Source organism: Nomascus leucogenys, chromosome 7b (assembly GCF_006542625.1).
Source record: "Nomascus leucogenys isolate Asia chromosome 7b, Asia_NLE_v1, whole genome shotgun sequence".
In the NCBI taxonomy this organism is placed as follows: Eukaryota; Metazoa; Chordata; class Mammalia; order Primates; family Hylobatidae; genus Nomascus; species Nomascus leucogenys.
The window spans coordinates 103,456,372-103,481,955 of record NC_044387.1 but is presented as its reverse complement, the minus strand read 5'-3'; the positions used below and the strand labels follow the sequence as shown (position 1 = coordinate 103,481,955).

The 25,584-nt window shown below is 39.9% G+C and overlaps 1 protein-coding gene across 1 annotated transcript in view; it reads right to left on the bottom strand.

Annotated features, from left to right (window-relative positions):
• The window catches only part of WWC2 (WW and C2 domain containing 2), a 225,794-nt gene that overhangs the window by 43,488 nt on the left and 156,722 nt on the right, over nt 1-25,584 (bottom strand). Inside the window, exons 7-16 of the mRNA XM_030816353.1 lie at nt 23,539-23,685; nt 22,407-22,480; nt 18,347-18,589; nt 12,642-12,731; nt 10,730-11,349; nt 7,103-7,232; nt 6,447-6,527; nt 6,264-6,350; nt 3,065-3,257; nt 1,002-1,163 (exon numbers count right to left, since the gene is read on the bottom strand). Coding sequence (XP_030672213.1) covers nt 1,002-1,163; nt 3,065-3,257; nt 6,264-6,350; nt 6,447-6,527; nt 7,103-7,232; nt 10,730-11,349; nt 12,642-12,731; nt 18,347-18,589; nt 22,407-22,480; nt 23,539-23,685 — 1,827 coding nt within the window. The remainder of the gene's footprint in view (nt 1-1,001; nt 1,164-3,064; nt 3,258-6,263; nt 6,351-6,446; nt 6,528-7,102; nt 7,233-10,729; nt 11,350-12,641; nt 12,732-18,346; nt 18,590-22,406; nt 22,481-23,538; nt 23,686-25,584) is intronic.

The window sequence follows — 25,584 nt, the reverse complement described above, 5'->3', positions numbered from 1 at the left end:
CTCCTGGCCTTCACAAAACTATTTAATAGAAAATACTGAGGGCTATTGATGTTACAAGTGAAAAGCTAACATACTGTTTTGGCTTAATAATTTCAAATTTGCAAAATATAAAAGTGCCAAATGTATAACCTGACAGTGGAATCAAACAATGTGAACACAATGCATGAAATGTATACATTTAAATTAAAAGGTTTTTTCCATGATCACTTAAAACCAGTAAAGCCTCTATGTCAGCTTATTTTTATAAGGAAGTGTGAGCAGAAAAGAGTGCTCCTTTTATAAACCATATTTGAAACAAAGCTGGAAATTAACTTTCTCTTTTTTTAGGAAGCTGGGAAAAACAAAGTTGTGAAAGGAGAAAAGGAAGGACAGTGAAAGTGATAAAAGCATGTTGGTCTCATAGCATTCCGTATTTCATATTACTTTCATATCATCTATGCATTTCACGTTACTTTCATATCATCTATGCATTTCACGTTACTTTCATATCATCTATGCATTTCACGTTACTTTCATATCATCTATGCATTTCACGTTACTTTCATATCATCTATGCATTTCACGTTACTTTCATATCATCTATGCATTTCACGTTACTTTCATATCATCTATGCATTTCACGTTACTTTCATATCATCTATGCATTTCACGTTACTTTCATATCATCTATGCATTTCACGTTACTTTCATATCATCTATGAATTTCACGTTACTTTCATATCATCTATGCATTTCACGTTACTTTCATATCATCTATGCATTTCACGTTACTTTCATATCATCTATGCATTTCACGTTACTTTCATATCATCTATGCATTTCACGTTACTTTCATATCATCTATGCATTTCACGTTACTTTCATATCATCTATGCATTTCACGTTACTTTCATATCATCTATGCATTTCACGTTACTTTCATATCATCTATGTATTTCACGTTACTTTCATATCATCTATGTATTTCACGTTACTTTCATATTATCTAAATTCTGACTCACCAAGTCTACAGAATCTACTAACGGCTGGTTTGGTTGAAATACGGAGTCCTCATTTTCGTCATTCTTTTTGCAAGGCATTTGCTTGGAAGGAAGCAAGTTATACCACAGAGTGAAAACCTCACTGGAAAATGGTAAATCTGCCAGGCTGATCTGAGTTCCAGCCTATGTAAGTGAAAGAAAACAAAGAAAAAAAAATAAAAGAGAAAATAAAATGTTTAAATTAGTATTTGTTCTGATATAATAAAGATTATTGAATGAGCTTGTTTTAGGGTAAAAGAAATGCAATTCTCCTGACATAAAGCATTGCTGGATTTTTTAAAACATGGGGATATGTTATATTCTCAGCTGTGACTAAATAAGAAATAACCCCCAACCTAAAAGCTAATCCTGGGATTAGTTTGTGAGATACCATTTTGTGAAGACCTAATGACTAAGCATGCCTTTTATGTAAATGTGAAATTATTATTATTATTTTTGAGATGGAGTCTTGCTCTGCCTCCCAGGCTGGAGTGCAGTGGTGTGATCTCTGCTCACTGCAACCTCCACCTCCTCGGTTCAAGTGATTCTCCCACCTCAGCCTCCCGAGTAGCTGGGATTACAGGCACGCGCCACAACACCCAGCTAATTTTTGTATTTTTAGTAGAGACGGGGTTTCACCATGTTGGCCAGGCTGGTCTCGAACTCCTGACCTCAGGTGATCTGCCTGCCTCGGCCTCCCAAAGTGCTAGAATTACAGGCATGACTCACCGCGCCCAGCCCCACAGTACTTCTTATAATATGCTGTAAAGGTGACTTGATTATTACAAACAACCTATTATCCACTGGAAAAAAAATAAAAACTCCACTTTGGTTCTTGAATAAGACATCAGATAGCAATAGTTTTCTTTAGATACATAAGTTAGTAGAATGGCAAAAAAAGTAAAGGATAAAGGCTTTCATATTCCACCAAATCACACATAGACAAAATCTAAATTAAATTACACTCTTCTTTAAGGCTATCAATTAACATATTTATGAACTTTGTTGGCGCCTCTGACATCTATTATACTAAATATGACATCTATGATACTAAAGCCTTTCTGATAGCCTAACGAGTCTGTTATCTTTGCTTCTTTCTAACTTTATTGTCAGACAATATCCTCATTTTTTTCAAGAAAAGAAAACGAAGAAAAATTAAGAAGAAACCTACCCCTCTTAAACTTTGTTCCTCATGAAACATGTGTGTTTCTGTGCTTCCCATTGGACTGCAGAGAAAAGCTCAACTGGAGACTCACATTGTTTTCTGAACACATGGGAACATCTCTAGATGCCTGCATTTGAACGCTTATGTAACTTTACTGGGACGTAATGGTTTTCTGGTTATTACGCACAACAGTATGTTAAACTCACAATTAGTTAGCTGTGAAGTCTTCTGCTGTAGCACTTAAATATCATATTGCTTTAAACAGTAACACCACGTCTTCCCAAAAGCTCCAATACTGTGGTGGGGGAGAATGAGGTGAATAAGGGTACTATATAGTACTCAGTGGTCTCGCTTGATTTTAATTTGTAACAGTGAATTATGTGGGGATGTCTTTTTGATATCTGGCTTCATCGCTTACTAGTTGTATGACCGTAGAATATATTACCTCTCTAAGCAGCTCCTTATCTGAAAATAGTGGATAATCATCCATTTCATAACCAATCTTTCATCAGGTTGTCGTGAGGATTAAATGAGTTCATATACACACAGCACTCACACAAAGCTTGGCATTGGTACTGGGAGTGGTAAGCACACTCCATGAGTGATAGTTGTCACAAAGGTAAAGTTCTTCTGTGGTTAAAAGGTAGAAAGCAGCTTTTATAGAAAATCACAATTTATAAGCAGATTTTAAAGGTCTGGAATAAGAGAATAAACAGAAACCATTACTTCAGAAAAAAAAGAACACACACTAGATGTGTCCCAAGATGTTGGGCAGGTCTGTAGTGATTTCTAGGGCTGGCAAAATAGCAACTATAAAATATATTCTCAGACCATCCGATCGTAAGTGTTATTTGGTAATGGGAATGATGAAGAATCCTACCAGGCATTCTTCCCTTCGGTGTTTACTGACAGAGCAAAGATCTACCCTCAGTGTCTTCTGTTGTAAGGTTGTTTGGGAAATGGCGACTCTGAACACATCATTGAATAAAATGGATTCTGTGGGCGGATGAACTTTTGTGCGAAACAGACAGCTGACATCAGTTGAGGAAGGAAGAACTGCAACCCTAAAATATCTGCAAAGAACAAGAATAAAATGGATTTCATAGGTACTTTAATTATACCAGATTCACAGCTATCATTTGAAATTATCTGCAAAGAGAGAAAATGAGGGATCATGGAGTTCAAGATCAATCTAAAGTGTTGCTGCCATCACGGGTCCGTGCTCAGCTGCATAGATGCTCTGTTCTTAACCCACCCGAGCTGACTACGCCCCTGAGCATGCAACGGCCCAGCCTCCACTCACCACGAGACTGCAGCAAAGGCACATGATAGGAAAGTGAAGAGGAAGAAAATCCGTAGGGCAGACGAATTTAACGTCCCACCTGCCCCATGGACAGCCAATTCCAAAATAAGTTATTTCTGAGCCTGGGAAGGTGGGAACACACTAAGTAGACACTGGTGACTTTATCTCACAGAATCCTCATCCTGAGTATTAAACAAGAGATGCTGATGATCACCTCCCAGGAATGGAATACATTATCCTACTAGAGAAAAAGAAAGGCTGAGTAGCATATTGTTAAGAAAATTTAAAACAGATGAAATAACAGTTCAAAAATATCACTGTCTAGCATCTCCAAAGTCTGAGATACGACAAACTGTTTTAAGAGTCTCGTGCTTTGTAAAATTCAGAGGAAGAGTTATAGAAAAACAGTAACTTCTAATACTACTTTAAAGTGACTTTTCTGAGCACACATTATATGAGGACCCACAAATCTTAGAAACAGCATGAGGTAACCTCCTTTAAATCCCAGAAAGAGAATACTGCTAAGTCTATCCCCTCCACCCCCATTTCCAGGCTTGTCTAATCTAGATTCTAAAACATGGCTTTCTGTGTTAGAAAAACTATAATTCAAATGCAGAACTGAGGAATGTCATATTATTTTGTATTTCATATCAATATTAATTATGGAGATTCGGCATTGAAAACCTAGCGGGCCTGAGGCCCACTGCTGTTGATTAAAGGGCCTTACTAAGACACAGCTCACTGTCCCTAGGAGGCCGAAGATTCAGCAGAAGAAAATCTTTTCTGCTTGTCACAATTAATAATCAAAAAATAACTTTTGAAGTTGGGAAAAAAAAGAACAATTTTAAGAATATTTCGTACTAGCTGTCATGTTTAGCAGTGTCATTATTTAGGGCAAGGCTTTTACATATGGGTTAAGGAAAGATTGCTATATATGTCAGGAAGGTTCGTACCAACTCAACAAGTGCCTGCACACCGGCTGGGGAGCCGAAGAGCAAATGGCTGCTCATTGGTTGGGCTGAGTATGTCACTGGCCCTACACCACGCAGGTATCACCATGCCTCCAGAAGGGACTTGGTGACATCCTATGAGGTAAGTGAGAATGACCGTGATTGGTTTAGTTGAAGTAGAGCATATTGCAGGTGCACCCTTACAGTGAGTTTAAAGAAGGTGTGTGTTCTTGGGGTGTTCTGTAGTTTTCTCCTGAAGTTGTGCATTAGTTCTCACTGTTTATTGTTTCAATCTCTGGTAGACTTGTCTTCTCCGTGATCTGCTTTATTAAAAGGCCACCAATGGCATGCTCCAACATCACAGCTTATCTACTGGTAGGGAGAAGTCACAGATTATATCAAGCCAGTCTTCCTGGACACCGCTGACTGGTGTTTTTCATCTCAGGCTTGGGAAGCAGACTCTCTGTGTTGATCTAGGCACTTCTACGTGATGCCTGCTCTCCTCACTGGTCTCACTAATGATGTGGACAGTCCACACCTTGATTCAGGAAGTTCTCTAAGCTCACCCTCCTCCTGGAATCCTATCCTACCTCTAGCTTTGATGCTTGTCAACACATTAAAATCTACTATCTCGGCTGGGCTCGGTGGCTCACGCCTGTAATCCCAGCACTTTGGGAGGCCAAGATGGGAGAACCCAAGGAGTTCAAGACCAGCCTGGGCAACCCAGTGAGACCCCATCTTAAAAAAAAAAAAAAGAAAGCCACTATCTCTATTCTTCTATTGTCAACTACCTAATCTCTATCTAGTTCTTTTTCTCTTAGATCCAGTTTCTTCTTTCTGATGATTATTGATTCTTGGAATGTTAGGAGGTGAACTTACAAGTAACTCTGTAGGAAAAACATGCAGAACTCTTAAATTTATTCTATTAAAAGTCCTGTCACTAAGGAATATACTCTATCATTAAGGAAAACATTCACCTGGCTGGGTATAGGGCCTTGGGGATCGCCCCTCAACAGCTCTTTTTAAATTTCCAAAGCCTCACATTGCATATTCAAAATATTATTAAGATCCACTTCTTACAGGAAGTTTCAAGCAGAGTGGACGTGTATATTCTGGATTCTATGTCACAGTGCTAAGTCGAAATCTGGATTCTTCCCGGTACTTTCCAGCCATGAGCCCTTCAGAGTCACTGAAACTCTGATGTCAGAAAATGTGAATGGTGTCTTATTTGTCATGAGCTCTTTAGGCTTATCTGTCAGGAAGCAAACAGTCTCTAAGCAATGGACTGTGTAGCATTATGTCATCACTTTGTTGGGATTCTTTGGTTGATGAAGTGAAATAACTTTAAGAACTCACTGGTCACAGGGAAGTAAATGCTTGATGATAAAAACATACTCTTACATGTAGCATGATAAAATGTTTGACTGGCAACGTTGTACAGATACATAAAATTTAATCACTACATTTTAATGTAAAAGGTTAGAAAATTCCTTAAACAACAGTAATAACAATTACACAAAAACAAAAATTTTACTCATATTTCAATCAAATTCCAACACAGCATAAAACAGTATTTCTGGTTACAAAAAAGAGATTAAAAGCCTTGGCTTCTACTCTTAAAAAGAATCAGTTGAATAAGAATTAAAACTCAGTATGTCTTCCTCACATTTTCCTTTTCATCTTTATCTGCCATTCATTTAGACATGATCAGCCCTGCTATGTCTTTTTCGTATCTTCATTTTGATGAACTACATGATTACAGTGTAAAATTCTCTTACATGGAAATGTTTCAGTTCCTCAATTTGATCTTCGCTGATTTTACTTACACTTTTGAAGTATGAGGTATCAAGAAGGCATGAAGGTTTCGGAGCTGTGCTATAATCACCATGAAACTTGAACTTTTTGCATTGTATCTGTGAAAAGAGAGGCTAAATGAAGTCAGGAATCACCACAGGCCACTTGCCCTGCACAGATGTCAGAGCTGCTCCTTTCCCATGCACGTTCCTTACCTGAGTCCTATCTGAACCTGGGCGGTCTCTACAATGGCTACATCCTCTTCACTGTATGTGACATCTTCAATTTCACTAGGTCTGTATGGACAGGGAGTAGATGAACAGTTAATTAATGGAGTTATTGATTGTTATGGTTACAGTTCGCCACTTAGCGATTCTGAATGAAAATCCGAATTAACAGCACTCCTATGCCCTCCCAGTGGAATTGATCCCAGTGAAATCTTACTATTTTAGAGGCTCTTTTCAAGAAGAGTCCGCCTCTGGGCTTTAGGGCAAAGCCTCTCTGATGACTACTTTCCTTATTACTAGAAATATACCACACCCTAGAGACATTTCAGGCTTTCAGAAATACACGAGAAGCTTCATGTGCCAAACAGGGTCTGGTGAATTCTTCCAATATTCCCACCAAAATCAAGGTTTTTAAGTTTTAAAGAGGGTCAGTTGCCTCTGGGTATGCCAATCTGTTTATCGATAATTCCCATGGCTAAGTCATTTTTGATATACGGAAATTTTCAGGCACACCACTTCTTTAACGGCTAAAGTCCTTACTAAGCAAGAGCGGACTAATGGTAGCAGTCCATTTACGGCATATAACCCACATCCACGGCAAAGGAGATTCGCTGGAGCTAAAAGGACCCCTGCCGAATCCTTACTGTTTCACGAAAGCTTCATAGACCCCACTGTCTCCAGCCACAGACTCATCAGATACGGCAGCCGACACACAAGTGGTTTTCTCCCCAAGCAAGTGGATCACTCTTCTTTTTGGTAATGATTTTTCCACATCTGTGGAGGGGAGGGTGAGAGCACTAATCATAATGTCTTATTTGGAAAAGTTAAGTATTAAATACATACACAGTTTGGTCATGAGCAATCCAAAATAAGATTTCCTTCTGGGAGTCAAGAATGTTAATATTCGAACCTACAGATGTAAAAAATTCAAGGTACTATGACTTATAAGATTCCTGGGACGCCAGTTATTTCAGTCATTACTTGGAAGGGAATATGGTTTTTCTTTGTCCTGAAATATTTTAAGGGAAGGGATGAATTACACAAATTCTCATTGATCCTTAGTCTCTTTCTTTCAAGCATTCACTGCAGTGTTCATATATTCAGGAATAGGAAATGATCTATCTCCCTCAAGTGACATTTCTATCACAGAGAGAGCTTCTAGCTACTCAATGAGTAAGTTTCCACCTCTTTTGCTCTGCCCTTCTCTCCACATGCCATATTCTACATCTCCTGTGCTACTATCCTATCCTAACAGAAATTAAGAGAAACTGTCTTTGACTCACAGGAACTCCTCACCAGCCAATACCATTAAAAAACTTTTTGTGCTACTGAATCTTTAGCACCAATGACCACTTAACTTTTATCTCGAACTCATATTCATACACCAGCATCCTGCAGTGAGCAAGAAGCATTCATTTAAGGCTGTGCTCTGTACTGTAATGAGCTGCAAGCCTGTGGTGCTCTTTCATCCTCCAGTGAGTGAGAGTGAGCGCAGGGATCTGTATTGGTATGCATTTCGGCCCCCTTCTGAGCCGTGACTTTACATCTTGTTAAGATGTTTAAGTTTTAAGGCTTCAGATTACAGGATTGATTGCTGCATTTTCCCCTTTATTTTTGGCAGTGGGAATGCTTTTTCCTTGATGATGAAGTGCCTTCTCTCCGCCCACCCCCCTTTGTGAGGGGTGAAGGTGATGGCATGATTTATTATTACCCCCAGGAATAACCACAGCAGCCTGAAATTGACTTCGACAATGACAGTGACTGACTGCGGAAGGCCTTCGTAGTTATTCCAACATGGTTGGTGTCATCCAGCAGGGACTGGCACTGGACAGCAAAGTTTACATAAAAGGGACTTGACTTTACCTGCCTAAGCCTCTGGAGCACTGAGGGAGATGACAAACGTCCCTGACAGGGAGCCACCACCCCACATGCAGGGCAGATGTCCCCTGAAAAAAAGTGCTGGTGACCTGAAGAGAATTCATCTTTCCTTTTTTTGAGACAAGGTCTCACTCTTGTCGCCTAGGCTGGAGTGCAGTGGTGCAATCTCAGCTCGTCGCAGCCTTGACATCCTCCTGCCTCAGCCTCCTGGGACTACAGATGTCCACCACCATGCCCAGCTAATTTGTGACAATTAGCCTTTATGGTTAAATATACGCTTTCACTTGTTTTCAGACATGCAACTGAATATTATCTGCAATCAAAGCTCTTGGAATATTATCTGCAATCAAAGCTATTTTCTCTTAGGATAACTTTTTAACAGCAGTTTTCTAATATATGCATTTAAAAAGTTAAAAACTGTTTCACAAAAGCTTCAGAGATACCTGCCTCCAGCCACAAACTTTTCAGACACAGCAAGACCCACCTGTCAGGAGCAAGGCATGGGCCAACCAGACACACTTGGAAGACAGGACTCCCAGACCTCAGGGTTACTGGGTGGGTGATGGACTTTAGGCAACTTTTTCCCTCATCACTCTCTCCCTTCTTCTCCAGCATCCAGCCTCACTTACTGCCCCTCCAAACTGACTGAACGTTAGTTAGAAGTGGTCACTAGATACCACTCCAAATACAGGAAGAGCAAAACCAGCTTGAAAGGTCAAGAGATGTAGGTTCAAAGCACAGGAAGGAATGCTGGCACAGAGAACATTCCACTTTCTTCTCTTTCTTCTTCTCATAGCTTTCCACGGTTTATGGTAAGAACTGTGTTTAACCAGAGTTTATTACTTATCATCATCACTGTCACAGAGTACTAATAATTATCATGAACTGCGTGCTGAGTGCCAGACACGGTTAGGTACTTCACATGTTATCACTGCATTAATCCTTCAGCCTGACACAAGGATTACTGTAGCAACCCCAATTTGCAGAGAAGGAACCATAATCCTGAGAGATTGGGTAGTGTGCTTACCCAAACATGTTGATGACTAAAATGTGAGTGGAGGCTTGGCTGGTTCCAGGAGTGGTATGCACCCCCTAACACATACACACACACACACACACACACACACACACACACACACACACACACACACACACAACGTACTCCTTCCCAGAAGCAGTGGTGAAGGCCTCACGTGGCTTTCTGTTTTGTTGGGGCCGTTATGTACACACACCATTCCCTTGGTTATTTTCTTTGTGGTTATTTCCATAACCTGCTGCTTGTAGCTTTGACATCTCCCCAGGAGGGGGCGCACAAACCACACAAATGTCTCATGGGCCCTCCCTCAGCCCCAGGCCACTGGCAGGGCACAGCACTTGGCTCTTCAGTATTTGAAACCGCAGAAACAAGGTGGATTTGTCAATGTCTTTAAACATCTGAATTGGCCAATCAATTACTTAGAAATCTTAGGACCATACATACAAATAAAAATGCTTCTAGGAACAGGAAGAGAGCACTTCTAAAGAGCCCTGTCTTGTTTTGTGTGGTCAGTAAAACATGTAGCTATGAACAGGACAGCTGTAGATGAGCACTGGGGCTTTTATTTCACATTTTGTCTCAAGCTAGCTCTGGAACAGATCATCCTCCTCAGACCAACAGTGATATCTGCCAACAAGGGTACCATCTTGTGCTCTTTACGATCATATCTAACATATTCAAAGTTCCTGCCTTGCAAAGGAAAACAAACAAACAAACAAAAAATGGTATTTTTCCTGTTTCTGTCTTTTTGAATACAAATGCAGGCCTAAGAACTCCATCTCTGGTAATCTTTTCCCAGGGCTGCAACTGTTAACCTGGCCAGAAGGTGGCAGGGTAATACCATACATTGCAACCTGCTGTTCCAAATTAACTTTTCGCCAGAAAAGGAGAGTCTGGCTTGAAACAAAAACTGTATTTATATAGAATTCCCTGAACAATCTAAACATCGAACCTTGGTACTAATTAGCTACTATGTTAATTGCCTTGGTTTTAATCTGTTTTAGGCCAACTTTTAAAAGAAAATCCTCTTCTTTGCCTTGCTATTGCAGAACTGGAATCTATTTGGAAATATGTTCACAAAATATGTTCCCAGGCAGCTACCACACACAGAGTGTCTCTGGACAACTGAACAGGTACTAAATGATTAAGTCTACTAAATAGGGAAGGTGATTTTTATTTGATAATGAAAAATATCTAGGTATATAAATAAAAACTCCTTCTTAAATGAAGCCAAAACGATTACTCAAAAGAAAGAAAAGGGGAATCATACCCTTTGTTTACATGGAAAAACAATGCTCCAATCATTCTCCTTAAAATCACTAACAGGGAATACATGAAAGCAAAGGGCTGCATTTACCTGCAGTTCCTTCATATAATGGCTCCCTAGCACATTCATTAAGGTCTTTATCCTCTGAAAGAGACTGGGAGGCTCCTCCTGAATCAGAATCCAGCAAAATCTGATTTTCGATGAGGCTGATATCTGCAAAATGGCTACTCAATTCACAGTCTTCAAAGTCAGCAGTGAACTGATGGAGAGAGGCATCATGAGAAGACATGGGAAACGTGCCTTCCAAAACCAAGGGAGAGCCTGGAGGAGACAAGGAGGAAAGGGAGGACCTCGAGGACAGGGAGGCCACAGACTTTGGGGCCTCAGCCAGTGGAGGAGTGTGGCCTGTTGCTGCAGCTGCCACCCCACAGAGTCCACTCTGGCCAGGCTGGCTAGGGGACTTGACCACCTCGTTTTCATGGATGGTGGTGATGGGTCCGGAAGGAATGTAACCGCTTTTCTCTTGCAGAAGGAAGTCCAGTTTATACTGATAATCCACATCTATCTGATCACTTTGACTGCTGTAATAGAGTTCAGTGGAACTGAGGGAGTTGAGTGACCCTCTGCTGGAGGTGTTCAGAGAGCCCCGACTCGATGCCAGGGAACCCAGGCTGCTCCCAGATGACATGGACAGGGTGCTGGCAGAGAGGCTGAAAGACGAAAAGCACACACCATAAAATCTGTTACAAAATGGAAAACCAAATCACAATCCCCACTGGCTCCCTCAGTTCTGCAGAGGGAAGAAACCTGCTAAAGAATGGAATCAATGGCCAGGGACAGAGGAACTCCCTATCACGGCCATGTGTCAGTTAACGACCGGGTCGAGTTTTGAGAAATGCATGGTTAGGTGATTTCATCACTGTGCAAACATCACAGAGTGTACTTACACAAACCTAGACGGTACAGCCTACTGCACACCCAAGCTATATGGTATAGCCAATTGCTCCCAGGCTATGTGTGCAAACATCACAGAGTGTACTTACACAAACCTAGATGGTACAGCCTACTGCACACCCACGCTATATGGTATAGCCTATTGCTCCCAGGCTACAAACCTGCACAGCAGTTGCTGTTCTGAATGCTGTAGGCAATTATAACACAATGGTAGTACCTGTGTATCTAAACATAGCTAAACCAGAAAAAGCACAGTAAAAATACAGTATTATAATCTTATGGGACCACTATCATATATGCAGTCTGTCCTTGACCAAAAAGTCATCATGTGGCACCTAACTGTATACCATGTCTATGTTTCTTCATTAACCTTTTCATCCTTGCTCTCCAAATAGTCTTTAAGTAGCAAATCTATTCTTATTAAACATTATCCTCCTTTTGCAAAAATAAAAGGAATCAAATACCTGTTGATAAGTTTATTTGCACAGACATCTAGAAGCCACTTTGCGATTAAAAAATATTGAAAGGAAAAAAAAAACAGGGCAAAAGCATTAATGTAGTTTTTTATTAAAAAAAAAAAAAGCTTTTTATTTTTAGAGAAAAGAAGGCAAGCTTATAAAAAGAAAGAAGTCACACAAAAGACCCCTGGTTTCACTCACCTTTCCTCTTTGTGTGTGAATGTGAGGAGTGAGTATTTTTCTCATCAATGTAAGGAAATCTATGGCTATTTTAAGGCAAAACTCCCCCACTTTCCCTTTTTAAAAAATGGGGCAATGGGAAAAATGCGTTATTTTCCTAAGTGTACTGACAGCTAAAACATATCTTGTTTCTATAACATATTTCAAATGTATTCCAAATATGACACTGGGTTCATGCAAAAGAAAATGTGACTTTTAATCTGATCACTCAAATATTAACTGTACTACTAAAATGATTTTATTTACTTTTAAGTAGTTGGAAATAAAGTGAAAAGTAATCAAAGATGAACAAGAACATGCCTGAATGTATTCGGAGAAAAGCTTTCCCCTCAAAAATCTGATAAGCTCACCTTTTAAGTTGTGAATGCAAATAAGTAGTTAATTTAGTAGTTTCTTCAAGTTTCTGTAGCAGCTCTTTTCTTCTCTCTTCCGATCTCAATCTAGGAAGAAAAAAAGAAATTATTTTCAAATGACTATAACAAAATATGAAACTAAAAGAAAATTCTTATTGTACAAACACTACAGATCACAAGGGAAAAATGTGAATGGGCTCCACAGACAGAAAACAGGACACCAGCAAGAAGTGTGGGAGGCAGAGCTGCATGAGCCAAGCTGAAGGATGGGGAGGGCGCGTTATGCCCCATCACCATGTCACTGAGAATTTAAAATTGCTGGTAGCCTAGAATCTTTTTAAATGGGTAAATAATATGGTCTTTTGAGTTGGGGAAGAAGAGTGAGGAGGAAAACAACCATGAAAACAAAAAACTAAACAAAGACTAAGAATCCTGACACAGATCTGTGACTTGGGAACCCTTTCCTAAAATATTTCACAGCAATAGTAAAGGTCACCCTAAATACCGAATTTAGTAACGCTTGTTCCAACATAATATTTAGCGATAACATTCCCAACCCTAATTTGATATGAATTTCAGCAATTAAGAAATAATTTTGGTCCACATTACCATTGTGGGCTAATTTGGGCTCAACTGTTTAGGGAAGAGGATGACCTAAAAGTGACTTCCCTTCTGAGCTACAGCACATCTCATCATCTGCGTCGGACTATCATAAAATTTCATCCACATTCAACTGCAAAAGTTTTTCTTTTTTTTAGAATACAGCATTATAGAACTGTATACTTGAATAGTAAGTCATTTTAAAATATACTAAGTACCCGGGGGTTTACGCAACTAAGAGTCTGCGCAAGTATAGCCTATGTCATGTGAAGGTCTTTAGACATCATTGAAATAAAGTAGTTCAGAGTAGTGAGCAGCAGAATGGAATTCAGAAAAAGGGCACCTGGGTTTCTAATCTTGATTTGCAGCTTACTAGCTGCATATCCTTGGTAAGTCACTGAATCAAGGGTCTTTTCTCTTCTGTGAAATGGTGACTATAATTCCCCTGCGTCTCCCTGGTAAGGCTGTTAAAGGGATCGATGGAGTAATGTATGGGAAAGTGCTCGACAGAGAAGAAAAACAAATCTGACTTGTTCAAAGCCTCAGCATGCCCTGCAAAGCGGTGACATAAAAATTAGCCACTTTTCTTTGGAGAAAAATAAAATTTCCTTAATTTCTAATCGCTTTGAAATGTTATATATGTTTTCCGTAGTAAGGAAACATGCCCATATTTTATTTATAGGTATCTATCCCTTTGATGTGTCAACAACACTATTCCATTACATGTTAAACTAAAAAAAGTAATTCTTGCCATTTTCTTTAACACTTGAAAAGCGTGATAAATTCTTAATTCTTGGCTTTCAAAGGTGTACTTTTAAAAGCAGCAGTCATTTTTAAAATCTTCCAAATATAAATAAAAACTCAACAAGGAAAAGAGTAATATGAAGTAGACTAACTGAATTAAAAGGTGCACAAGGGTCTGAAGAAAGCCCCAAACTCTACTAAAATCCATGTCTTCTGAAACAAGAGAAACACTTCGGAAGTAAGTTTTAAAACTCAATATTGCTTTTATTAAAATGAAGCCTTTTTCTAGTGCTTTCAGGAGGCACCAGGATGACGTCAGAATGTGACCCTGTGCCACACTTTCAGTGCTGTCCCTTCCCCATCACTAGGGAGCGTCCTCAGCCTTCTCCAGGTGATGCTCGGCAGCTGCTCTTCCAGCCCTTTAATGTCTGCTTTGAACTACAGATGCCTGTCTTTGTGTTCTTGTTCACATTTCCCACTTAGCTCCTACAATCTCAGAATGCAGACATCAGCTCTTTCTCCCTGCAGCGCAGGGTGCACTGGCCAGTCCCTCCGTTCTTGCTGCTGTTGAGATGAAACCTTCCCTGGGAGAAGCATGAGGAAGGCACTGGGGAGAGGCACAGAAACCTCCTAGTGGGCAGCAGTTTGTCTCTGATGTTATCACCAAAGCCTCTCCTAGTGAAAGCCCGAAGTCTTCCTCAGAATCCAGGTGTATTTCATGTGAAATGCTCTCCCCAACTTCCCCATAACCAGGGGTTAGAAGAAATTGCAGACATCAGCCCTCTCAAAAGGGTGCACACCTGTCTCTCTGGGTTCTTCTCCAACTCCTGCCTGTTGGTCTGCTAGATGAGAAAGGGTTTCCTCTACTTGGCCCTTAAAAGATTCCTCCCCCTGGCCCAGCTGCTCCACATACCCTTTCAAGCTGCCTTTTGTGAAGTGTGGGCCTTCACACCTGCCTGCCTCTGCCCTCAGTGCCCTGCAGGTGAGAAGCACAGCCTGGATTCTCCTGAACTCAGAATTCTGCACCTAGGGAAAATTTCATGTCATCTATGGAAGCAGGAAGTCCCTTTTCCACTCAAAACTAAGTGAAACTCATGCCCCCACCTACTTGCTTTAAAAAAATTTTCAGAAGCAGTGGCAAAAACATTCAAATAATTAAGAAACAATTAAGACGTCTTGGCAATTACAAGGCAAACCCCCAACACTTGTGAGAAAACAAAGAGCAATGTTAAGATCTTACCAGCTATAGAAATGCACAGAGTTTAAGGAATTTCAATAACTGCACGGAAGGAATATGAAAGATGCATAGAAACACCTTCCCTGCATGTTTTTTTTCATTTGCGAGCAATTTCTCTTTTGGCCTGGCGATCCTTCATCATGAGCACCTCTTTCCCACCACCAGGTGGCGAGCACAGTCGCTGCCATCAGGCCCAGTGGGTGACACTGCAGCCCTATGGGGGCAGGAATGGAGCCGGGGGGCTGTAGGATCACACTGAGAGACTGAAAATTCATGTGCATCTAGCTCCTTCAGAGACCAACGTTCAGCAATGACTGAGAATCTTGCCAGAGGTCACCCCTGAAATAATGGGGAACCCCAAATATAAGTAGAAAACAGGAAAATGTTGGGGAATACGGCAGGTAGCTTTTTTTGACAGTCATATAAGTACCAAGAAGAAAAGGAAGGATTTGGGGTTGGTGGCACACAATCTGTTCTATGATGAAACTGAGTTTCACACAGCAAATCCTACTTCCCAAAAGCAGCTCCGGCCAACCCTGCTTTGACACTGAGGAGACACTGCTGGCAAGGGCATTCTCTTCCCTCTTAAACTCCCAGTGTCAGTGAAACAGCAGCAATGAGCAGAGCAGAAACCCACACACACAGGAGGAAGACACGAAAGGGTGAAGCCATAAAAAAAAAATGCCAGAGCATGGGGGAATAGAAAGCAAAACCATGAACAGCAACAGCAAAATCCAAAGCCAGACGAGGTTGTATCTACTTGGGAAAGAATGGATTCAATGTTCCCAAAGGCAGTAGGTTCTGCTCTTCTGGACATGAGTCACTTGGAGCATCCCAGGATAGGAGTTAGAAAGCTTTAAGCTGATCAAGCGAGAAGGTCTGAGTCCTTCCACTTTTGACGGCAATGTGAGTATGAGGATTTGCCTTTGGCCATAGACACTGATAAGGAAACTAGTATCCACTTATTTGGAATACTAAATGACCTGGCTCTTCCAGGTCACTCGGAAAGTCAACACACTACATATATAAAATACACGTTTCCCTTCCTGCTAACATCCAATCATGGGAGACAGGGCCATGGAAGTATCATATCCACACCACTTACTCCCCAGATGACACAAACCCAGTGGCTGGATCTCACTAAATAGATAATTTTTATATAAATATCTTATAGCTCCTCTTCCTAATGAGTTCAAGCCTACTGTTTCTGGTGAGGTTTGGGCTTTTCGTTAAAAAAAAAAGGAAAAAAGCCTACTATTTCCCCTGGAATTTTGAGTTACTATGTGTGTGCAAACAAAAGCGTAAAGTTTAGGTACTTAGGAAAAAGTCAAAGTTTAGGTTCTTAGGAACAAATTGTTATCTTTAATGTTATATCATTAGTCATTTTTTGGAAGCTCTACTCCTAATAAAAAAGGCAAGCAGGACACCACCTCAATAAAAGCTGATTAAGACAAACAAATATGTTTTCTTTCTCTGCCAGAACAAATCTGTTTGTAAGTCCTTCCTACATTCACCTACTACAAAGTAGAACAGCTGAGATGGACGTGGCACATTAGACACGTATGATTATATAAAATTTTATAATCTGTAAATGCTATGTAGTAGTATGAAACATCATTGCTGTTTTATACATGGGCCACATAAAAGCTACCCGTTTCATCATAGCTATTGATGATTATCAGTAGCTAGAAACTTTAGGTATACAAATTTAGATATATCAAGGTAATTCAGAAAAACAACATCAACAACAACAAAAACAAACTAATTCTCCCTTGCCTTCTTACTCTTTTTGTTCCTTCTGGTCTTTGTCAGATGGTGCCTTGCTTTGCCAGCCTGGCTGGTACTTCCCTTACGCTGATCCTTTGGTCAGCAAAATTAGACAGAAAAGCCAGAACAAGAAGGGAAGAAAAGAAGAGGAAATGGAGGCAAAGATGAGAATTATTAAGAGGGTAGAAGATTATAGTTCAGAGGCTTTTCCTTTTGATACATTTTCATGTTCCCTACAGCTATGACACTGAGGCTGCGTGTTACCTTGATCAACATTTTAACCCACAGAAGTCAACTCTCCTAAAATGGTTAACCTTGGGGTGGGTAAGTCCCCATGCTAACAGCTAACTGGGAATGTCAGAGACTTTTTCCTCTCTCCCTCCCCCTACTTTTCAAATGTTTTGATATTATGTAGCCATGCAACCCTAACATTTATTGAGGACAAGGAATTAGAAGGCAAGATGCCAAAATTTTTTTTTTTTTTAAGCAACTGGATTATGGCTGGGTGTTTTAAACTTACTTCCAGGTCACTTGAAATTATACCAATGTGAATTTCTTTCCCATCACTCTGAAACAGGCACTGCTCTTTACTGGCTGGCCTAAAGAATGTATATGCAGTCGTTCTCAAGGGCTCTCTGGTCTGTCCTGAAACAGGTATCCAACCCTTTCTGCCATCAAGGCCTGGACCCAGGCTCCTATGCAGATGCGTTCATGTCAAACTGACACACAGAGGTCCCCTCACTTAACATTCTAGCTGATCTGTATACAGAACTGGATTTTTTTAGGTGAAATAATCAACTCACACCTTCCCACAGAAAGATGAGAAAATTGCCTAGAGTATTTTCCTTTACAGTTTCACCTGCTTCATGGGAGGGCTGCAACTGACAAACAAAATGCAAGTGAGTACGTTGTGACCTGTTAGGATATCACAGGGAGGAAGCTGTCTTTTCCTTGTGAAATGAATAGCAATAAACTTTGGCATTCTTGTGAGTAATAAAACCCAGAATAGGAGGCTTCAGTTGCTCTAAGAGTCTAGATAATTTTTCTTATCAGAGTGCAATAGTTTATAGCTATTGTTATCAGACTTCATCAATGATGTACATTCCTGGTTTTATGTCAGCATTCCTTAGTTATTCAGCATCTGTCACAGGTTTTGCACGTTCCTAACAAACACAGAACTTATCCTGTGGGGCATTAGGATGGCGTGCTTTATTGCTCTACAGAAAGTCCATTTGTGCTGTTTCTCAGTCCACTAAGAAGATGCAATTGAGATTCCCAAACCCAGGGAAAATAGTATCCAGTTAAGACACCCCCACAAGAGTAAAGCTGCCCTATTTCCAGAAGGAAAACAAACCTCTCGGCCAGAGCTCTGCTTGGCGCTCCCCTCACGGACAGCAACTCTTCCTCCAGCCGCTGCCTTTCGGCTTCTAGGTGTTCCAATTCATCTTGGGTACGTTTCTGTGGGGTGACGAACTGAAGCTCTTTCAAAAGTTCTTCTTTTTCATTAATCAGCATCAGTTTTTCCTTCTCAATATCCAATGCCCCAGGCCAGGCCTCACTGTCCAATTTTGACAGTTCAATTTTTAAGTTGGCCATACTAAAAAAAAAAAAGATAAAAGAGGTATGCACATACTTAAAACTCCTGAGAAAGGTAAACACAGCCTAAGCCAAATTTGGGGCTGACAGGCTGTCCAGATTTTCCTAACTTGACCTTACCAGAAAGGGGTGTGGTCTACTGGTGAGAGGCCGGAGTGGGAGCAGCAGCCTTGCACGCCAGTCTCTGGGCCTGTCTCTGCACTCAGCTGTCATCCATTTCTTTCCCTCATCTTTAAAATGTGAGTGAGCACACCCAGCTTTCTGACAAAACGGTGAAGGCCAAGTACACAGACGCTTCAAAAGCTGAGTGCTCTGGGTGCCACGAGAGGCCAGCCCTGACATGTGACTGCCTGTGTAGGTGACAGGAAAGATGCCTGGGGGGTTCCCTTTAAAAAAACTGAGGTGAATGATGTCTGAGATGCCATCACTATCCATTTTATTCCAGTGCGTTTTAGACGCTGTCCGCTAGTAAAATGGGAACCCCAGGGCAGACTGGACAGACACTAGGGCATTAGTAAGTCAGAGAAAGAGAGGGCAGCAAAGAGAGCAGTGGTGTGGCCAACTGGTATGAAAGCGGTTGGGCCAGGTGCAGTGGCTCATGTCTGTAATCTGACACTTTGGGAGGACAAGCAGCAGGATCATGTGAGGCCAGGAGTTCGAGACCAGCCTGGGCAACACAGCGAGACCCTGTCTCTACCAAAAATATTTTTAAATTTTTAAAAATTAGCCAGGTGTGGTGATGTGTGTGCCTGTGGTCCCTGTTCCTCAGGAGGCTAAGGTGAGATCACTTGAGCCCAGGAGTATGAGGCCACAGTGAGCCATAATGGCACCACTGCACTCCTGCCTGGGTGACAGGGCAAGACCCTGGGAGGGAGTCAGGGGTTGATCCATCAAGGTTTCCTCACTGGAGGGAGCAAGGCCCTGGCAGAGAGTCAGGGGTTGATCCATCAAGGCTCTCCCATCGCCAAAGAGAAGGGGCAGGGCTTGGCCTTCTCCCGTTCACATTCTCCTTAAGTTGCACGTGAGTCTCCTCCCTATCAGTGCCCCGACTGGTGGACAAGCCATTTACTGAGCAGTCATTGCACTGACACTTTATACATTATTGTGCTAGCCCTGTGGTTGCTCTGTACACAGCTATTTGCAGGCAGCATACGGTGGACCTTCACTAGTACAGGCAGCTCAGCTGGCGTGACACCACTGGAGCGACAACAGGTGCTGAAGTGATGTGGACAGGGACAGGAGAAGGAGGAGGAAAATGCACCAAAGGCAAACCTCACTGTTTCCATAATTTTGCCTGACCCCAGATTTCTCTTATGTCTAGAGCTTCGTAACACATGGTAGAGTTAACATTACTCCCGACTCAGTACGAATATCCTGACCACCTGAGTCAAATAACTTGCTACATGGCACTGTGAAGACAATCAGGACTGCTCATAAGGTAAGTGGCACATGGTTCTTTCGACCATAACGACAAGATCTCAGTGAACTATGAACTCCACTGATGTTTGCACAAGGAATCTATGTTTCTACAGAAAAATGTTGGATGATTACTTTGGATATTGTTAACAGCACACACCAAAATATGAAAAACAGAAAAGAAATACTTTTTTCCCATTTTCTTGGGAGAACTTGTAGAAGGGAAGAGAAAAGGTGAATGAAAAACATAATCAAGAGCAAAGATGGAAGTAGATCCATACCTTTGTGCCATAAGTTTCTTGTTCTAATTAAAAATAAAATTGCCATGTTAGACTGGCACTGTGTATGCAGTGTACCTCTGATTTTCTCCCGCCATCTGCACTTATGATAGATGTAACATCAGCTATTCTTCAGCTTTAACCAAAAAACCATAAACAACTGTCTCAACGTACTAGAAAATTAATCATCAAAATGCTAAATAAGCATGATATTATTAGCTTCATTAAGCACATAAAACAAGGGCTGGAGGAGAAAACAGATTTCAGAGAAACACAGCCTGCCTCTTTACTTATTCAGAATTGAGGAGGAAAAGGCATTTTCAACGTATGCATAAGAGCTTGAGATTTACTTTCTCATCCGCATCACTAGTAACTTTAAAACAAAACCCCAAATGGTATGCCAATGCAACCAAGTGGGAAAGAACCAATGTCTGAAGTTTTGATGTGACTGAATTAACCAACTGAACCAGGAACAACAACATAATACAGGAAAAAGAGGCGCCTGTTTATTATTTGTGTGATCAGACATTAGGCAGGTCTTAAATTTTATTTTAGAAGGGGTGTGCCAAATTTGGGGAGCAGAATATGAAGAAGACTTCTAGAAGCACCTAGGAAGAGAAATGCGATGTGAGCTCCAGAAAAAATTGACTTAGAAGTCAGAGGAGGGTGAAAGCTGAAGCTGATCCCTGGGAAGCAAGAGTCAAGCCTGAAAGAATACAGGGGCATAAGGTCCATTTCTCCAAGACTGCTTCTGAGTCATGGCCATTCTCCTTCAGAAAAGCAGACCTAAATCACGGATTTGTCCACAGGCCAGCCCAGGTGGACATACAAGAGGACCACAGGCACTATCGACCGAAAGCTGGCACATCGCCAGGCCACAAAACCAGAAGTTGATCCTAAATACTTATTGAAGGGCAGGCACTAATCTGGGCACTGAAAAGGAGATAATAAAGCCTAAGCATTTTTTCCTAACCTGAAGAAATTTAGAATCTGCCAGAGAAAATTTAAAGCCATTAAAATTAGCTGAGTAAATTGCTGTTCAGATCGACTAAGTGACTTGTTCAAGCTCACATGGTTAATAATTTGTGGAATGAGGCTTAGGTTTCTTTCAGGAAGTGAGGAACCAAGTAATATTAAGAATACAGGTTACATAGAGGTGAATATTGTATTTATTTTACTTTGTTAAAGCCAGATAACCTCTAAGGACTAGGGCCAATTGCTTTTAAATTATCATCATCACCAATAATAAGGAATATATTTCAATATCTGTTTTCAGCTGAGCTTTTCATGTTCATGGGAAGAAACATGATAAATTCCTGTTTCTTGCAGGACGATAATGCAGTTTTTCCCAATGTCCTCCTAAATAATAACCCAATAGCATTTTAAAGCTCTTATGAGGAAAGTAATGAAATCAAATGTATCAGTATAATCCTTTCCCTCATAATAAGGAGTTCTATATTATGAAAAATATTTAAGTCTATCTACTAGATAAGGATGGTGAAATCTCTCTCTTTTTTTTTGAGACGGAAGTTTCTTATGTCTCACTCCAACAGAATCACAAAGTAAGAAAAAGATAGCACAGGGATTAACAAGAGTTTACAAGGTAAAGAGAGAAATAAGAATCTCTCTTCCTTTTCCCTGAAGTAAGTCAACTGGAACTGACACCTCAGCACCTTCAAGGACATTAGCAGCAAGACCTCCCTTCAAATCAAAGGCAAATAAATCAATACTTATTTGCCTTAGAACTCCTCAACAGCTATTTAGTCCTATACCTGAACCACTGTATCATATTTCCATCAAAGCAACCAATCTTCTCACTTTTCATTGAGAGTTAAGTATTGTACCAACTCAAAGCTTCTTTTTTCTCAGAAGAGAAGGAGGCAATTTCATTTCTACACTTCTCATTAATTCTCCCTGTTCTTTAGCTTTTGGTGGTGAGGGGGCAAGGGCGGTGGGGAAGAAAAGGTAGACCAGAGAGGAAGCAGCCCTTACATGCTAAAAACCGAAGGGTGGCCTTGGTAAGAATGTATGGAGAGTGCCCAGCAGATGTCACCACAGGAGTAAAGATTAATTCTGGAAAAGAAAATGTTTGAGCCATGCACATAACAGCTTTTCTGTCATTACCTTCTTTTGGCTTCTTCATACTGTAGGCTTAGCCTGACCTTTTCAGCTAAATTTGATCTACTTCTCACTCCAATCTAGTGGAAAAAAAAAAAGGGAAAAAGTCAATTAACTCTGCTAATGAATGAAGTAAATTGCTTTTGTTTCTGGGAAGTATGTGTAATTGAAAAGTTAAAGAAGATGGTACTGAAATTGGGAAACACCGATTTAAAAGACACTTATTTTATTGTCTCAGTGGGGGCAAAACATTTCTTTCAATTCAAGCTCATCTGTTTTTCAAAGACTCTAACATTATTTTCTCTACACATTAAATTCAAGATAAAAAATATCCTGATATTGTAAATACCAAGGCAAATGTGTCTGGTATCTTAGAGTTTATGAAGGGTGTACAGGTCAATAAAATTTATGAACTGGAACTAATTTCTTTGCCTTTATGAGCCTAATTTCTAGCATTTAGCTTTCAACTGTACAAAATATAAACTAAATAAGTTCAAAAATTAATTTTCAAACAGGTAAGTCCTGCTGTTGATCTCTACCTGTTTTACTTTCACAGCACATATTTCAAAGCAGCATAAAAGAATATGAAAATAAATGGGAATGTATTGATAAGTAAATATCCGCTAATGGCATCCCAAAATGGAGAAGGTAAAATAGTTAACAATAGCCAAGCCACATTAAATATTTAAATGGCAGATATAAATCACAAATTAAACATTTTAATATAATCAATTAAGATTTACAGAAACAAGTTTTCTTATTAGTCTTAAAAGGCATGTTTTTCTGTTTCTCATTGGCCTAATGTTTATTTGAAAGGACCTAAATTTCCAAGACTCTAAACATAACAGGAAAAAGTTAAATTCTCATATGCCTCTAGCCTTTCAATGTGTCTCTAAAGGAATACAGCATGAGAAAGTTTGAACAAAGCTACTCATATGGACAAATCCTGAAGTGCTTGGCACCTAGATAGAAAAGATAAGGCTATGATTTTTAAAACTAATCTTACGAGAATGAAACACTGAATGCACACAGCCAGCATCCAAGTCACATATACTTCTGGTTCCAGTTCACCATCCATATTGCAATTAAGTCCCATCAAGGACAACACTGGGCCAACTCTTCAACATAGACAACTTACATCTCCGGAAATGCGTGTTTGTGACCCAGCATCAATGGTCTGTCTGGAGAGAGATAAATGAGAGTTCACAGGACTACATCTCAAATCTGGCTCAGATCTGCCAATGTTCTGCTCCAAATGAAACCGCTCCTGCAGCTTAGCAAGACTCTGTTCAGAAAACACAAAGTGTTTCATAAAGCTTAAAATGGAAGAGAGCAAACCTTCCCTACCAGGTGAAATTAAAAGGAAAGAGCTAATCTCAATGGAAAAAAACCTTTATTTTAGTAGGTACTTACCATTTTATATAACTGAAAAAGTAATAGCAGGATATAATTCTGCACCTACATGCATGTGACTTTGGAAGCGAGATCATATTAAACCAGTTGTCTTATCTATCTCAAAACAGCATTTTCCTATGAACGGTATCTTTAAAATACATGCATGTCTTATTTTTAAAAATTTCATTAAGAAGTTGCCTCTATTTCAATAGGAACCCACTCACTTCATGCAGTTGAAATTGTGGAAACAGTATCTATAACGTAATCTCTCATTTTAGATACAGTAAGAGAACGTCCTACTTTGAAGACTTCTTCAATTATGCCATTGTACATCTGGACAGGACCCAAGATGTGAGATTATTTAGCTCACATCAACGTTAGGGATTACGAAACTGAGGCTCAGAAGTTGCTAATGAGTGGCACAGGCATCAAACAAGCCCATCTGTGTGTCTACTGCATGGCACTACCTGTGGTGACATGTTTGGCTTGGTAAAGAGAATAATCAAAAGCAAATGTGCCTGCTGTGGGCACTCAGGTTTAATATACTGTGTTTACTTTACAGGGAGGATATGAACAAGTGAAAGTACTGAAAAGGAAAGACTAATCTGAACCACTTAAAACAATAAAAAGGAAACCCTAGGGTAATACTAATAAAATGATAAGAAACCATTATTATCAACAAAAGAGCCTATATTTAATCCTGATATTTAAAATTTTCACGATTAGGAGGAACTAGAAATATCAGAGATCTGAAACTTTTTACCTAACTTTCTCCATTTTCTCTCAAAGGGATATTTATACAAAATATACATATATATAAGAGGATAAAACTTAAACGGTCACATCAAATAATACAGAAAAGAACAAAAAACTCTTTTAGTGACCTTGTGCAAGTCTTTTCTATTTTTCCATCTATACAGTGAAAAAAAGTCAGTGTTCTTCAAACTTATCTGTGATGGCAATGCATTCCATCAATTTAGTAGGTTGTTACTAGTATTTTTTTTAAATGAAATAGAAGATACTAGAAAATAAAATCAGAGTACATCACCAGTTTAAGAGTAGGCATATTTCTGTGAAATTCATTTTGGGCGTGTATATGTGTCTGTGTGCGCGCACGCACACCTGTGTATCTATAGGTACACACAATTGTGTGTTACTGGGTTTTGATGTAAAATCTATCTCTTACTGTGGTCAAAGAGGTTTGAAAGTCACAGTTTCAAATAAAGTTTCTTCTAACTCTATTGTCAATCTCTGCATCTACTAATTAATGTAATTTAGTAACTGAAAAGGGATCTAATCTTTTAATTTAATCAGGCCTGCAGATGAATCCAAAGTTTATAGGAAGAATGAAAGACGACCTAAAATGGTTGAATTAGAAGGTTCCAATGTAGATTTGCTCCAGTTCTATTAACTTTTTTTTTTAAAGGACCTACTACATGCATTTCTGGAATGACTGACTTCATCAGCAAGACAATTGTGGAACAAAACCAAAATACACACAAGTAAAGTCTTGCACATGTTATATATATGTTAAAACCACATTAACCCAGACTGCCTGGGTTTGAACCATAGTGTTGCTACTTACCAGCTGTATGACTTTAAGAAACTTTAATTTTTCTGTGCTGAAATTTCCTTGTCTGTAAGCTGAGAATAATAACAGTGCCTACCTTTAGTGGCTGTTGTGAGGATCAGGGGAATTATTTATACGCAAGGCAGTTAGAAGAATGTCTGGCGCGAAGTCAGTATTTATAATTATTTGCTATTATTATTTTGTCTTTTCTATTAGATT